The 14,911-nt window shown below is 42.5% G+C and overlaps 1 protein-coding gene and 1 long non-coding RNA gene across 4 annotated transcripts; one reads left to right on the top strand and one right to left on the bottom strand.

Moving 5' to 3' along the window:
- Nucleotides 1-230: 230 nt before the first annotated feature.
- LOC115673022 (uncharacterized) lies at nucleotides 231-5,455 on the bottom strand. 3 transcript variants are annotated; one of them, XM_030595040.2, is made up of 9 exons: nucleotides 5,242-5,455; nucleotides 4,330-4,539; nucleotides 3,615-3,688; nucleotides 2,528-2,581; nucleotides 2,041-2,304; nucleotides 1,914-1,976; nucleotides 835-903; nucleotides 705-750; nucleotides 231-528 (listed from the first exon to the last, which is right to left on the bottom strand). In XM_030595040.2, the coding sequence occupies exons 1-9, from the start codon at nucleotides 5,276-5,278 to the stop codon at nucleotides 461-463; spliced, it is 885 nt and encodes a 294-aa protein (XP_030450900.1). In that variant the 5' UTR covers nucleotides 5,279-5,455; the 3' UTR covers nucleotides 231-460. The 3 variants fall into 3 exon arrangements, with proteins under 3 accessions (XP_030450900.1, XP_030450898.1, XP_030450901.1); XM_030595038.2 differs by having other exon boundaries at nucleotides 3,615-3,697; nucleotides 5,242-5,454; XM_030595041.2 differs by having other exon boundaries at nucleotides 3,615-3,697; nucleotides 4,330-4,500; nucleotides 5,242-5,454.
- Nucleotides 5,456-8,111: 2,656 nt separating this feature from the next.
- LOC130137444 (uncharacterized) lies at nucleotides 8,112-12,394 on the top strand. The gene is made up of 2 exons (XR_008815881.1): nucleotides 8,112-9,254; nucleotides 12,080-12,394. It is a non-coding gene; the product is annotated as an uncharacterized LOC130137444 (long non-coding RNA).
- The last annotated feature ends 2,517 nt before the right edge of the window (nucleotides 12,395-14,911 follow it).

Raw genomic sequence — 14,911 nt, 5'->3', positions numbered from 1 at the left:
CATTGAAGTTTATTTATTATTGCAACAATGACTTGCAGGCAGTGAGAAGTTTCTTTAACAAAGATGCAACGAAACCAGATATAGGGAGGCAGACTCCATATTTCAAAAAATCTCCAAACCTCAAATGCTCTCAACACTCTTGAAAGGAAATGGAAACTAGACAGACATCACTTGGTTCTGCCGCACGGCACCAAACCACATGGGCGGGAAAGAGAATTTCCAGACACAAATAAGTAAAGCATTAGCTATCTTGAATTTCTCTTCAAATTCAGTAGGTAGTGGTCAAATCCCTAGTTCCCGAGTTTCTTCGAAAACCAAACACAAAATCAGTAGTTCCCATATCTATTTTTCTACGTGGCAAATTAGAATTGCTTTAAACCGATTGCATATCTTCCAATTTTAAGGGGGGTAAAAAACCGACAGACCTCATCAACCAAACCATTCCTGTTGTGGCGGTGCATCACTGGACGCCAACGCCAGGAAATGACGGCAATACAGCAAGAAGAGGATCTCCATAACCAACAGCTTCTGTAAAACCATGCAATAAATGGTGAATGTTGGAAGAGCTATTAACAAAAAAAATCCTGCCAGGATCGCGGTCAGAACATGGACAGAGAGAAATTATTATAAAGCTGACTCTGCATGGGAAAGTTAGGAAGCCGTTGAAGAACAAACAGACCAGGAAACAATGGTCAAATTCGTACCTCCATCATCAATCAGGAGCTTTAGAACTTCTCCCGAGACATCTGACTGCTCAAATCTCAACAAGAAATTGTCAAAAACAGAATGAGGCAGGGAAATGACCAAATTAGAGTACTTACAGAAAGTGCTTACTTTCACAGGAAGTTCAGTGCCAAACTGATCCAACCACCCTATCACTTGGCCTTCCTTGATCAAATCGCCCTGTTTACAAGAACTGACTTTTCATATTTTGCTCCTACTTACCTACCCAATTCAGCTAATCAGTAGACACGTATATGCATGCATCCATACGTACTTCACATGTGTATGACGAGTGCTAGTGTGCCAGTACGTAGATCTACGTATCATACCATACTGTGTAGACATGATCACAAGGATATAACTTCCATAGAATCAAAAGCTTATGTGTGCTATTTACTGATTGGTGTTGTGTAGACATCTTCACAATGAGAAAATTGCTAAAGAATCAACAATCTATGTGTGAATGCAATATGCTAGCCAAGACGAAAAGAAGTCAAAAGACAGAAGCATAGACACTTAAAAACTTGATTGATTTACTAATACGCCGTTTTCTTAGATAGGCCTGTAAAAGATCAGTAATAGGTGAATGTGTTACATGTGCTAAAATGAATGCAGATCATCCGATCTAGTGGAACCGACCAAAGACCCAGTATTTTCAATGGTCCAGATTCATTTTAATACATATATCACATTCACTTGATAATTTCTCATAAAAGACAGTTTTATCGTTGCATCCACGCAAGAATTTCACCACATTGCAGGCCTGCAGAGTTTTCTTTGGTAAGCAGGTGAATGGTTTTATTTTAGGCATTCAAATGACCCCTACAGTTTCCCAAACAGATCCCAGTCTCTTAAAAAGCTGGGCCCATAAAGTTATCTTTGTTACGTAGGTGAACGACCTTTTCTAAGGCATTTAGACAATCCCTACAGTTTCCCAACAGATTCATGCCAGTTTCTTAAAAAACACCAACCTTTTGAAATGTGCCGAGTCATTAGTGTCTAGTGTGTGTGCGCACGCTCGTGCTTGTGTGCGAGAGGGGAGTTTTACAACACACTGAAAAGAGGACCTCTATAGGAAAGACATAGATGTCTACAATTCAAGAAAATAGAAACTTCAGTAAAGCTAATCACTGTGAAATTTTTACAAGAAGGAATGTCCGAAACAAAATCCATAGGCAAGCGAGAGATACCTCTTTACAGCTGGGAGCTTGCTTTTTTCCCTTAACCGTTCTCCCCTTTTGGAAGGAGCCAACCTGAAAAATTAACATGAGATGCACAGACCACAGAAATAGAGAGCAGAAAATGCCAACAACTCACCGTTGGAGAGGATACTAGAACATATCCACTAGATCCTGAAGCTTCCAATGCTTCGATTTTTGATGATTTTCCAAAGGTAACATTCATAAATGGAGCAGCCCTCTCTGAAGAGGGTTTTGGTGCTGATGGTGGTGAAACACCAGAGCTCGATTTTTTAACAGGCTCAGCTGGAATAGGTGGTGTTGTTACAGGTGATGCTATGACTGGTGCAGGGACTTCTGTCGCACGAACATTACGCTTCACATGCATCTCAAAGTTCCCAACCTATGAATTTTGATAGAAAAGCGAACTCAGGACATACTAATTGTAAAACTTATTAAATCAGCTAACAAATCTGCTGTAAGTCTACATGGACCCTGAATATATCATCTCATAAGTGCAACCCATAGAAATCATTAAGCACAGTGCAAGAAGTAAGCATGTATACTTAAAAGACTTGAGCATCATATAACTTACTTCTGCAAAGTAAGAGCACATAAATAATTACCTTTAGCTTTAGTTCAGCAATCTGGGTCTCGTCACAAACTTCCAGTAACAACGCCTGATTAAATAAGAGTTATTTATCAAGCTCTTGATGAGAGGGCTAGAGGAAAAAGGAAAGAACAAATACTCAAATGATATGTTTTAAAATGATTACAGCTCTATACAGTCTTCAAATAGTCCAAAAGTCGACTATCTCTACAGTTGAGCTTTAAATAGGTGGATAAGATTCTTGTAGAAAGATAAACCCAGTCAAAAAGTATGTCAATCACAAAGCTTTCACAATTGCATAAGGTTGGGAAGAATTCTGTTAAATATAAAGAATAAAAGAGATCTTGGACTAATAGTTAGGGTTTCTGGTGTTCCCCTTTTTCTGTTATATGTACGTACATAATTACAGAAGTGCCACTATACAAGTATACCGAGTATGATGTAATACGCAGTACTAAGATGTCTCTCAACAAGGTCATCTCTAGAATTCTTTAACTCAAGGGCAGCAGATCATCTAAGGGATTGAATTCACGATAAAAAGCCAGTGCCTCCAAAGAGGCCCATGTGCTCGAGAAGTACTAACTTAGAAATGCATAATTTTGGATCCTGACAGGTACATCATGGAAGTACAAAGTAAAAAACTCCTAACTTCAAGCATGGTATTGGGGAGGAAATAACAAATTTCAACCAGTTTGAAAACCTTCAAAACCTTCCCCCTGGTAGTTAGAGACCTATCTGAGACCCCTGCTCGAAGCCATAGTCCAAAGATCAACAAGGCCACTAGCAAGTGCTGAGCATTAAGATAATCCTTTACCATAATTTTTCCCTGTGGTAACTTTGGTTGCCAAAACAGAACGATGTCTTTTGTTGTTTTTTCCCTCTAACAAGAATAATAGTTAAAGCAGCAAAGATCCAGAAACTTCAGCCAGTGCTTGCCCTTCATGCCAATTTAGTGAGAGAGTTATCATGTTGATTAATATCAGGAGTATCTGAAGTTGTCAACGCACATAGGTGTATGCGTTCAGGAGACCCATCGCCAGTGATTCGAGTGTTACTCCCACATTGCATGCATAATACAAGATTGAACAAGAAAATTGGCATACCTGAAATCCACTTGGAAAAGTGGCACCTTCAAGAGGCCTCTTCTCCACTGATATTGGAACACTTCCGATGCACTCTGAGGAAACTGTAAGATTTCACGCTCAAGTTCGGATATGGACAGCCTTGCGAAACGAAAAGATACAACGACACTTGAAAGCCTCATGCAGAAATGTACATTATCCTTACATGAACAGATCAGAAAAATTAACAGCAGCTGGATGTCCCCAGCAGAAAAAAGATGATTGAATCAGAGGTGACATGAGCTGATCAAGCCATTAAAAAGAAAACTTAGAATTGAATAAAGGCTTTATGATTTAGTTCTAATATATAGCAAATTTAATTCAATGATGCAGTCCGTAGCCTTAGAAACAGCAGTCCAGGTTAGAGGTTCCAGTTTAATACCGATCAATCTCCCTATCCTAAAGCGGAGTAGTCTTAGAAACCAATATCAGTGCCTGAAACTGGAGCAGAACAAAATTGTCAAGCACCGCTCCTAATTGTGAACTATTTCAATAATAGACACCCCGATGCTAAGCACGCCAACTTCTCAATCCAATATGAGGAAAACATTTTGCAGGAAAAGGGAACGACCTTAACTTTGAGGTAGAGGTATCATCAATTATAAAACTTGGCCAAATTGATAGAAATATCGTCAGAGTCGGAACAGAAAACATTCTTAAGAAGGAAAAGGTAAGTCAAATAAAAAACCAATCTCACCGTTGGTCTTGGTTGATACGGCAGAGTCTGATGACTCTATACATGAAATTTCTGCCACTCTCGTCCTTTCGGAAGGAGAGAGAAGGTTCCCACCATATGGTAACCCTTGAACTCTTATGTTGCTTGAAGTGGCCTTCTTGTAGTGATGCAGACTGACCAGTCCAGTCTTCCCTGGCAAAGACCTCACATGTGATAAGACACCAAAAGAATCTGACCAAAGAAACGAAACTATTATCTTAGGCGTGGGGATCCTTTTTTGCAACAAGAGGAGTATCATAACACGACACCGGACAATATGCAACAAACAGCAGACAATTCAAAATGATGTTAAGCAGATATCAAGCCACCAAAACGCGCAATGCAGAAAAAAGCACACTAGATCATACTTCAAAGTTGCACTGCCTTTTGAGCTAGAAATGTTATCCTGCTTCTTCGTAATAAGACTAATGTCAGTATTCAGTCTTTTAAGCTTCTCGGAAAAAACATGTAGGACCGCAGTCACAGGATTGATGGCGCCAAGCAAGACAAGGACACGATTATCAAACCTCAAAAGTACACATCATTGAGACCGTGTATGGAACTGCTCATGTTCATCTACAATAGTTCAAGCAGGTCACCGACAACTTCAATCAGGTCTAGAAAGCTGAAAGCGAGATCATCTCACACAAATACTACACGGCATTTAATCGATTCAACGGAAGATCGCACTATCTTCCCCATCGCCGGACCTCGGTTCGAACCTCCTCCAAAACCGAGAGCTCGCAAATGCAGAAACGGACACAGGCTAACCGCGATCGTCGTGAACCGACGAGCTCGAATCGATGAATCGTCAACTGCATCGCGAACACCGCCGTCGCGCATCGCTTCACAGGACACAACGAAACAAAAACACGCCGAGCGCAGCAGACTCACAGTGGAAGGATCGCAGAGCAGCAGCAGAGGACTCCATGGCCGCAAGGTGAAGCTGCAACGGATCGATCGCCGTCGCCAGGAATCGCCGGGGAGAAGGAAGATGGAATCGGGGGAAATGGAACGAGAGTGGAGAATGCGTTTGGAGAGTTCGGTTTTTGAGCGGTTTGGGGATATGATACAAACGATCTCACGCTGCTGTGGCCATCTTCGGAACGACCGCCCTTTTGCATCAATTTCTCCGTTATTCAGTTTTCCCCGAGCGGGGCTTCGCTAACGTGCGCCGTGGAGTAGTTGGCGCGGGCCGATCCCCACGTGGCTTCGGGCCGACGGGCCCGTTTGGTGATGGGCTTGGGCGCACGCTTGGGGCGCAGATAAGTCCAGTGAGACTGTGCTGAGGACGTGTGCTTTTTTTTTTCCCTATTTTTCACACGCCACGTGGAAAATCTGAGACCCGATTCCGATACCATATCAAAGAAAAGCCAATTGAAAATTTAAATTATTAGATCAAGAGAGATTATGGACATATAAAGTTCAATCAACCCCATAGACAAATGATGGTAACCAATTTTCAAGGAAGTGAGGCAATTTTCCGAAACAGGGGAGCTCAGCCCAGAACTAAACATAACGCAAATTACCCTTATTCCTAAGATCCCAAATCGTGAGAGGTTGGAGCAGTATCGTCCAATCAGTTTGTGTCACTTCTCATATAAGATTATATCAACAGTCCTAGCAAATAGATTGAAACCGTGACTTGGAGATCTGATCTTACCGGAACAAAGTGCTTTTGTCAGCGGAAAATTAATCCAGGACAATATTCTAGTTGTCTAGGAGGTTCTACACCAATTCATAATACGAAAAAGGAATAGGAATAGGATGTTTTAGGTTGTACTTAAATAGGATAGGCAAAAGGCATACGATAGAATCAAGTGGGATTTCTTGGAAGCTTGTATGTTAAGGATGGGTTTTCATTTCAAATGGCTGAACCGGTGATGCAATGTGTTACCATTGTTTCTACACCAACTCAGAATCCGAAAAAGGAAAAGGGAGTTCAAGCTGTACTTAAATTGGACATGCATGATAGAATTGAGTGGGATTTCCTCAAAGCTTGTATATTAAGGATGGGTTTTCATTCCAAATGGATGAACTAGGTGATGCAACGTGTTGCCAATGTTTCTCTTAATATGAAGTTCAATAGAGAACCGCTGCCCTACTTTCAACCTTCGCGAGGGCTTAGACAGGGTGATCCACTATCTCCATGCTTGTTCATTATATGACAAATATGCTCTCAGTATTATTGAAATGGGCTTTAGAGCATGACAATATCAAAGGCATTCAGCTGAGGAGGTCTTGCCCTACTCTTACTCATCTTCTTCAAATTAATTGGACCACCGGAGTCTCCATTGATGCCGCTACCAAAGCTCATTGAAGAGTTCCTGAACCGAAAATCAAAATAAAATCCAATTACAATTCTTGGTTTTAGCCTATTCGGTTCACTCGTGGCCATCGCGTGTACTTGCCGATTGCATGCTGCCTCTTCAAAACCCCACGCTTTAGGGTTTGTGGTAGACCATGTGGTAACCCAAAAATAGGAGAGTTGGGTTCTATCTAAGTTCATGACCATATGCACAAGCAAATGACATGGATATACCAAATGGAGTGATATCTGGGTACCATAGGAAGTGAATGTTCGACCAAATAAACGAAGAGAAAAGAAAAGAAGCAAATGAATGTAAAATAGGCCTGATGGCCCATTTGGCTCGACTAACTTGGGTCAGGAAAGGCCATCGGTTCTTATGCCCATCGTGACTGCATCGAACTAGACCGGGCTCAGTGCAAAGCAACGCACGCATTTTCTCAAGATCCGTAGATTCATTTGCAGTACGCCGAATATCAAATCGATCCAATATGATTCACCACCATAGTGTTCAACCACAATTTTGAGACATCTCCAGGACCTAACCATTCCTGGAGCATGGCAGCCCTTTCATCTCACAATCGAAGCTCATCGGTTCACAATTCAATGAGTGGAACCAGGAGAACGCGTGACTAGCGGGACCGATTGGATTCCTTGACTATTGATTTCAATGTCGATATGAGATTTCAAATTTCTTCTTCTATCGTGATTCGGACTTAGTTCTTTACAGGGGAAGAAATTGAACATGCTTAATGCTTATTCACTTGACTAACATTTTGTCATTTTCCACCAAGACGAACCAACTTCAACATTTGCTTAAAAGGTGCAAGACTCCCTCGGTAAAACTTTGTCCAAATTTTCCAGGTGTTAGCCCTTTTACTTCTGATTCGTTCGACCCTTTCCTACAAACGAAGAAGTGCTTTCTCTGGTCTCTTCTACCGTTGAAAAATAGTGTCGGTGAGGCTGCAAAGTCCTGATCAAGTATAGTGAACTCTTTTCTTTTCACTGAAATTTCGGTGTGGGAGTGCGTGCATGGATTCATCTTCAACTATAGGCCCATCTTCAGTAGGATCCAGAAAAAAGCAACTTTTGATTAGACAAGATAATTATGTCCCTCTCCATAATCTTCATTTGCCATTATCGTGAAAGTGATTTCTCACTTTGATCCTTGGACTCGGAGCATCAAAAAGGCTAATCATTCTGCCAAGGAAAGTAAATCTAGATGAGCAACAGTTCACGAAGATAGTACAAACGAGAGTGCAAGAATTCAGAGTATTTGGACACTGTGTGCAATAGACATTGAGACGCGAGTCGAATCCAGGACAGAGCGATTTTAGGCACTTAATCATCCATTTGGCTTATGACCAATATATGCATGTCAAGTGCAAATGACATAACATAGGCACGGTTGTCATTAGATGCTTTGCAAAAAAATGCGCTAACAGACACAAGCTAGAGCCCATTTCACAGCTTGAATTAGACTCGTATATCCGGACAATAATTTTGGCGCAGACGATTGCAAAACCCGGTTGTTGGTGAACCTGATCAATTTAGAAAACATATCGAAGAACAGCGCGAAGACAATCGCGGCAACGACTGGAAGTCTTTGGCTGTTTGTTGCCTTCATCCCTACTTCAAACCCGATATTGAAATAGGAGCGGTTGTTGGCTAAAGAAAGACTTACGGTCTTTGATGGAGATTTTTATGTTCTAATGCTTATGTCTAATCTTTGATCATTTTTGGGCTCTCTTAGAACGAAGGAGTGATCAACACGTTCCATGATGGAGGCACAACTCTGTTCAACTTTGTGAAAACATCACGGTCAAACCATTGATTTTCTGACAATTTCTTAACATGGATGCAATAATGCCACATGCTTTAGCAGCGATGGTCGGAGCTCGGAGAAAAAAAGGTGTCTCTACGCAGTATTATTCAGAATTTATTCAATTCTAGTTGAAATGTTGCTGTCTTTCAGTTATTAACTGGTGCCGAGTCGGTCAGTATTAACAACTTAATTAGAAAATTTGTTAGTTGAGAGTCGGCCCTTTTCAAACTGTACTAGAATTTGGGACAGATTGTTTCATGATTTGCACTGTAGAAATCTTCAAGAGCCATGTATTGAAATTTGTACTTCCAGCTGGAGGAATCGACTCAAAACTAGTACTGGTATGGTACTGCCATTATTCCTCATATAAGCACAATAGCTCACAGACTGGACATAATGCCAATTGTCATTATAATCACAGAGGGAAGTTCTATATCTGAGTCTTTGCAAATAGAGAAGATGTTCTTTCTGTTTGTTTTTGCAACTTCTCTTTAGGGGTTTCCACTCAAAATCAGTGTATTAGCAGAAGGAAGCAGCACAAGAAGACATGTTAATGTTACAGAGTCCTGGTTTGCTATTATTTCTTCCTTTGACCCAACTAAAGGGGCTGGAATTTGACAACTTTGGTGCTCATTGGCCGTGTTTTCTGGGCATGCATGTCAATGGTCATGATAGCCTCCCGAGCATCATCATCATTTTGAGCCATGTTCGTCCAATTAAAAGAAGGGAAGGAGAATCATGATTTGTGCTGGCACTGAGACAGCTGATTAGCTAGTAAGTCCTCTTGAACTATTGCGCTAATTGCCACTCCCTTCGTTTGCTTGAACATTTATCAATTTGGTAATTTGGATTTTCCAAAGCTAACATCCGGATGTGATGAGGAATTCGAGGATGATGTTATGATACTACTCTAAATTGTTCGACCATCTTGTTTAGTCTACCAATCTAGGACCCAACATCCAGACATTCGATGAAATTATTATCGTTCCTTTTCACTCCATTAAGTAAAAAAATTTCTATCAAGTCTTCCTGGTTTAACTTTCTACCTTCCTCCTCTTAACACCTCGGATCTTGAGTTCGCCATTTTTGTGTGCAAGAGCTCTTCTAGTAAGGATCAAATTGATTACACTCCATGTCCATGACATTAGAAGCAAATCTCTCGAGGCTGTGTTTCGAGGAGAGAGTTTTGGACATCTCTTTTCGTGTTTGACAACGATGTTGCAGCTGATAACATCATCTGGTTTCGGACCCAAACGACTCTTAAGCCTTCCATGGAGGATCCATGGACTCATCCTCCTTGGCTTTGTTAAACCCAAAAGACTAGATGCTCTCTCTCCCCATTTACCTCCACCATGAATAAAACGGAGTGTAAAGCGGTCAAATGGAAACAGCATGTTTGCTGCCAAACTGCGAAAAATTCCTAGTCCCAACATCTCCCGATTTTCTACGAAAACGATTTGCCCAAGTCGTTGTTAATCGATGGGGTTATGACAAGAACCCTATCAGGACTTTAGGACATGATTAGGATTGACTGAAGTAACGTGTCGGGGAGTTCCCGCACCCACCCAAAACCTACCGGTGAAAACGATAAGTCATCAACAACGCCATTAGAAGCTTCAGAACCAGACATTACAGAAACCTCAAGCAACGCTGCGCGAATGCTAAGGTGTTGGTGATGTCTTTTAGACTAGCGAAGATGCATGGTTTTGCAAGGAAGCTTGCGCACCTGAGCCGACGACATTTCCCTTTCTGCAGATTGCTTATATCCACTCGTCGTCGTACAATAGGTTTATGACTGATTTGACAATTTTCCCAGAAATTCTGCAAAGGATTTTCTTCTCTCTTTATTTCACTTCTCTCTTTTTTAACTACTTCTATTCTGGTATATATAGTTATTAATGCATAACGATACACCAGGCTCCGCAATCCCGACAATCAGGTTGGGTTGGCTTTGTACTAACCTTTCGCTAGTCCAAGACTCCAAGTTGAACACTGCATTACCGACGTCACCGCTCGCACCACTTGATTGCAATTGGGAGAGGTGGACGACTCTGATATCAATTGATATGTATGTTAGGAAACCATATCCCAAAAGCTAGCTATTGAAGTGGGAGAGTCCAAAACCATATAGGTGCGTTTGGTACAGCATTTGGAATGCTACTTTGGGAATGCAAATGCCTTTGGGTGGAAGCCCTTTAGGAAAAATGCAAATGGCGTTTGGTAAAAACTCATTTGCAAAGCTATTTTGACCCAAGTGGTGTTTGGTTAATTTTTTTTACAAATGGGCTTTGAGGGGGTTTTTTTAAAAAAAAGGCAAAAATACCCTTCGCCGGCTCCGGCGAAGGGCTACGGCTCCGGCGAAGGGCTACGGCCGCCGGCGAGCCAGATCTGGCGCCGGCGGCCGTCGCCCGTCGCCGAGCGACCCCGGCGAGGGACGCCGACTCGGGCGACGAGGCCCGAGGTCGCGCGACCCCAGCCGACGGCCGCCCGGGTCGCGCGACCCAGCCGACGGCCGCCTGGGTCGCGCGACCCCAGCCGACGGCCGCCTGGGTCGCGCGACCCCAAGCCGACGGCCGCCCGGGTCGCGCGACCCCAGCCGACGGCCGCCTCGGGGTCGCGCGACCCCAGCCGACGCGCCGCCCGGGTCGCGCGACCCCAGCCGACGGCCGCCCGGGGTCGCGCGACCCCAGTGCCGACGGCCGCCCGAGGTCGCGCGACCCCAGCCGACGGCCGCTGGGTCGCGCGACCCCAGCCGACGGCCGCCCGGGTCGCGCGACCCAGGCCGACGGCCGCCCGGGTCGCGCGACCCCAGTGCCGACGGCCGCCCTGGGTCGCGACCTCAGCGACGGCCGCCCGAGGTCGCGGGACCCAGGCGGCCGCACTGGCGGTCGCCCGACCCCGAGCGGCCGCGCTTGGCGATCGCTCGACCCGGGCGGCCGTCGCCAGGTCGGGCGACCTCGCCGGACCTTCGCCGTCGCCGGCCCTTTGCCCTCGCCGGAGTCCCTTTGGTGAAGAAGATGAACAGTAACGAGAGGGCAAAGCCGGAATATTGAAATTTGAGTGAGGGTAGTTTGGGAAGTATAAAAATGATTTTGGCATTTGGTTCAAGGCTGAAAGTCCAACGTTAGTCCTGATCAGATTGGGCTTTCAGCATTGAAAATGCTAGTTTTGAGCATTTTCAATGCTCAATGCTAACCGTTTGGTTCAGCATTTTTGAGAAGGGGCTTTCGGGGCTGAAAGCCCCTTCCCAATGTTGAACCAAACGCAGCCATAAACCACACACTGAAATCTCATTCCATTGACGTGGGATCCAAGTCACATACCTTGCGATTAGGATCATAGCACGGCCTCTCTCTTCAATCACTTATTCTCCAAGCGTACGTTACTAACGATTCCAATGAACAAAGACTTGCTCGTGTTTTAAGTAAACCAAAAGCATCTAACTAAGGAGTTAGAAAACTAATTAATCGGAGGATTTGATACATTAGCTCAAAAATGATGCTGAAAAGTCAAAGTGTTTAGCCGAAACTTACGTCAATCTATCATCTGATGCTCAAATGAACATTTTCTATTGTGGTTTTCTTTTTTTGGTTGGCCAGGTGTATTTATGGATTCTTGAGCTCCTCTATAAGGAGCTCGGTGGGCCCCTAGTGGGCCCGCCCGGGGAGACCCTATAAATTCATAAACCCCCCTATCCGGAGGAGGAGAATTCGAACTCCCCACCTTTTCATTCTCATGTGGGAATAGTGGCCATTGGGGCAAACCCCCGGTGGTTTCTTATTTCTAATATTTACTATACGCCTTCGATGAGAAATGGCACTAGAGATCGAATTAGGAATAGGAGGAAAATGCCTAGCTGATACAATAAAAATGCTAACACGAAACAAAACATGACAATAGATTTACATTGCAAACCTCTGATCATCGCATCAATCAAGACATGAAATTGGATAAATATGTTGAATATTCTCTAACAAGATTCATAGCAAATTTTTGTAAATTGTAATTAAATCGAGATTAGTGATAGCTCACACAAATGTCTCCAACAATTAGCAAGTACGCATGGAAAATTTGTCACAAGAGATAAAAAAGAAGAAGATATGTATATGTAACATCCCCGAATTAACTCACCGAGATATTGTTCGCTTTAGCCCGTTCCATATTGAGCCTCACCGCTTTGTCCTTTGGTGTACATAATGTTTTCATTAGAGCACGCTCAACTTTGGAGTTCCAAAGCTAATATTACCATTACGCTAAAATGTGCCCCCGTGGGTTAATACCATTTTTCATTCATATATATTTTAGAATTGCTCTATCTCTCTGTTCAGTGCACAGTTCGCTTCACTCTTGCCCCCTACACCATTCTAGAAGCCCGTTAGAAACCGCTCCTTGTCTAGATCCTCTAGCCCCAGTAACCACTCTCTTCTCTCGTCGGACTGGGTCGTGACATTCCTATATTAACTCGCTGAGGTATTATTAGCTTTAGCCCGTTCCATACCAAGTCTCACAGTTTTGTCATTTGGCGTACATGTGAGCATCTTCCCAATAGATCACCCATCTCGGGAGTGCTTTCATCAGAACACGCTTACCTTTAGAGTTTCAAAGCTTAGCATTGCTGTTACGTCAAAATGCGCTTTCATGAGTTAATTTCAATTTATATATATATATATATATATATATATATTTCAAAATCGTTCTCCTTTTGTTCGATGCATAGTTCAATTCATTTCTACCCCCTTCGCCATCCTAGAAGCATGCTAAGGGCCACTCCTTGTCCAGGCCATTTGGCTTTGCTCTCGTCAGACTGGATCGTCATGGTATATATCTAGAAAATGGCGCTTCTTTGTTCATAATACAAAGGACAAAATCTGGCCATCCACATATCACATAAAATTCGTGCGGATCAATGTACGTCACAGCAAAAAAACATTAAAGAACTCATTCTTACAAGACCGAACGAACGAACGTGATGATTGCATGCACGAGACTACAAACTTCATTAAAATAGCCAAAAAACGTGCGGGACCACGCAAGAAACTTGCACTGCGTCTCCATATTTTACACTAGGGTTCATTTCGTCGATACGGGTTGGTGATGAAACTTTCCATTGAACTTTATAGATTGACAAAAAATCTGTATAGAATAAGTCAATCGTGTCAAATGGAAAATCAAATAAATAGAACACCGACGGAATTCCAATTTCCAAGTAGGAAAGGGACAATTTCCTGCCTCCATGTACCTACACATTTCTCTGTTCAGCAACAGGCGACCTACTTCATTAAATAATCGGTCGATCGACGGATCGAGATTGCCATTTCAAACATATCCAATTGAATCTTGGTTGGGAAACTTGTCGTAATTTCTTCAATATTTTTTGCCACCCCCCAGAGATGATCCGACATCTACCTATTTCTTGACTTTCGAAGGTGATGTCACGAAATCCGAGTTCTTAAGTCCACATCGTTTAACGTGAAATCGAGCTAATGTACACTAAGAATTTCCACGATACGGGCCAACTAATCACACGCACGTGGTCGAATGAACAGTGAGGTCTATGATAAATTAAAGGTCAGTTTGGAGGAGCGGTTTTGATTTTTTGGTGAAATCGCTCTGAAAAAATCTTTATCCCGCATTTTCCAAAGTCAAGAGCCTGGAGGCACACTCCAAGTTCAATGCGATTTCCGAAAGTTTTTCCTAAGTTCACATGATCTTACGTAGATTGTGCCATGATTTTTGACAAAAGGAAGGAACTACAACATGATTATTTCGCTTGGCCAAGATAAATTTTCAACATGATTAGACACTAGACACGGTCATGGGACAGTAAAGAAAACAATGTGCGGGAACAAATGTAGGTGCTTGTTTTAGCTTTTTTTTTTAAGTAAAAAGTTAAAAAATTGTAAAAAACTAACATAACTTTTTCAAAAATAATGACAAAAATAAAATAAAATATTAAATTCTAATACGTGAAAAGTTAATGGTATAAGTCACTCCAAATAATTAATATTTAGAAATCAATAACGTTTTATATATATAATCACTTTTCAAATTATGCCCACACAATGCTTTGTGTAAGTATAACAAAGTCATTCAACGTTATTAACATTTCAAATACACTAAATACAAAACTCTTCCAATCTTTTTTGAAACTGGACTGTGATTGTTCAACCCTGTTACTCTAAACGGCAAAGGTGTTGGAGACGTTGAACCTAGGCGCAAACCGCCGAAAAGTAATGCCGTAGCAACAGATGGATATCTTGGTGTGGCTCATTACTGAAGACGGATTCAGTGATCGACTGCAGATTTTGGTTCGAAAAAATCACAGATTTGCTCTTTGAACGAGTAACCCCTAACCTTATTATGATTATTCATCTTATTATTTGGAGTCTGTTTTGTTTTGAAGTTGTTTGGGTCTTGTTTTGGTTTGCAGT

Source organism: Syzygium oleosum, unplaced genomic scaffold (genome assembly GCF_021117445.2).
Source record: "Syzygium oleosum isolate NSW1041296 unplaced genomic scaffold, Sole_v2.1 Sole_v2.02, whole genome shotgun sequence".
In the NCBI taxonomy this organism is placed as follows: Eukaryota; Viridiplantae; Streptophyta; class Magnoliopsida; order Myrtales; family Myrtaceae; genus Syzygium; species Syzygium oleosum.
The sequence above is the reverse complement of the archived record's forward strand: the minus strand, read 5'-3'. Positions and strand labels throughout refer to the sequence as shown.

Excerpts from the sequence above, each read along its gene's own strand:
- LOC115673022 (XM_030595038.2), bottom strand. The coding sequence starts at position 5,278 with ATGGAGTCCTCTGCTGCTGCTCTGCGATCCTTCCACT. Across the intron at positions 3,698-4,329 it reads CGTATCAACCAAGACCAACG|TTTCCTCAGAGTGCATCGGA; the intron begins GTGAGATTGGTT and ends GAAATCTTACAG. Across the intron at positions 751-834 it reads GCACTGAACTTCCTGTGAAA|TCAGATGTCTCGGGAGAAGT; the intron begins GTAAGCACTTTC and ends AGATTTGAGCAG.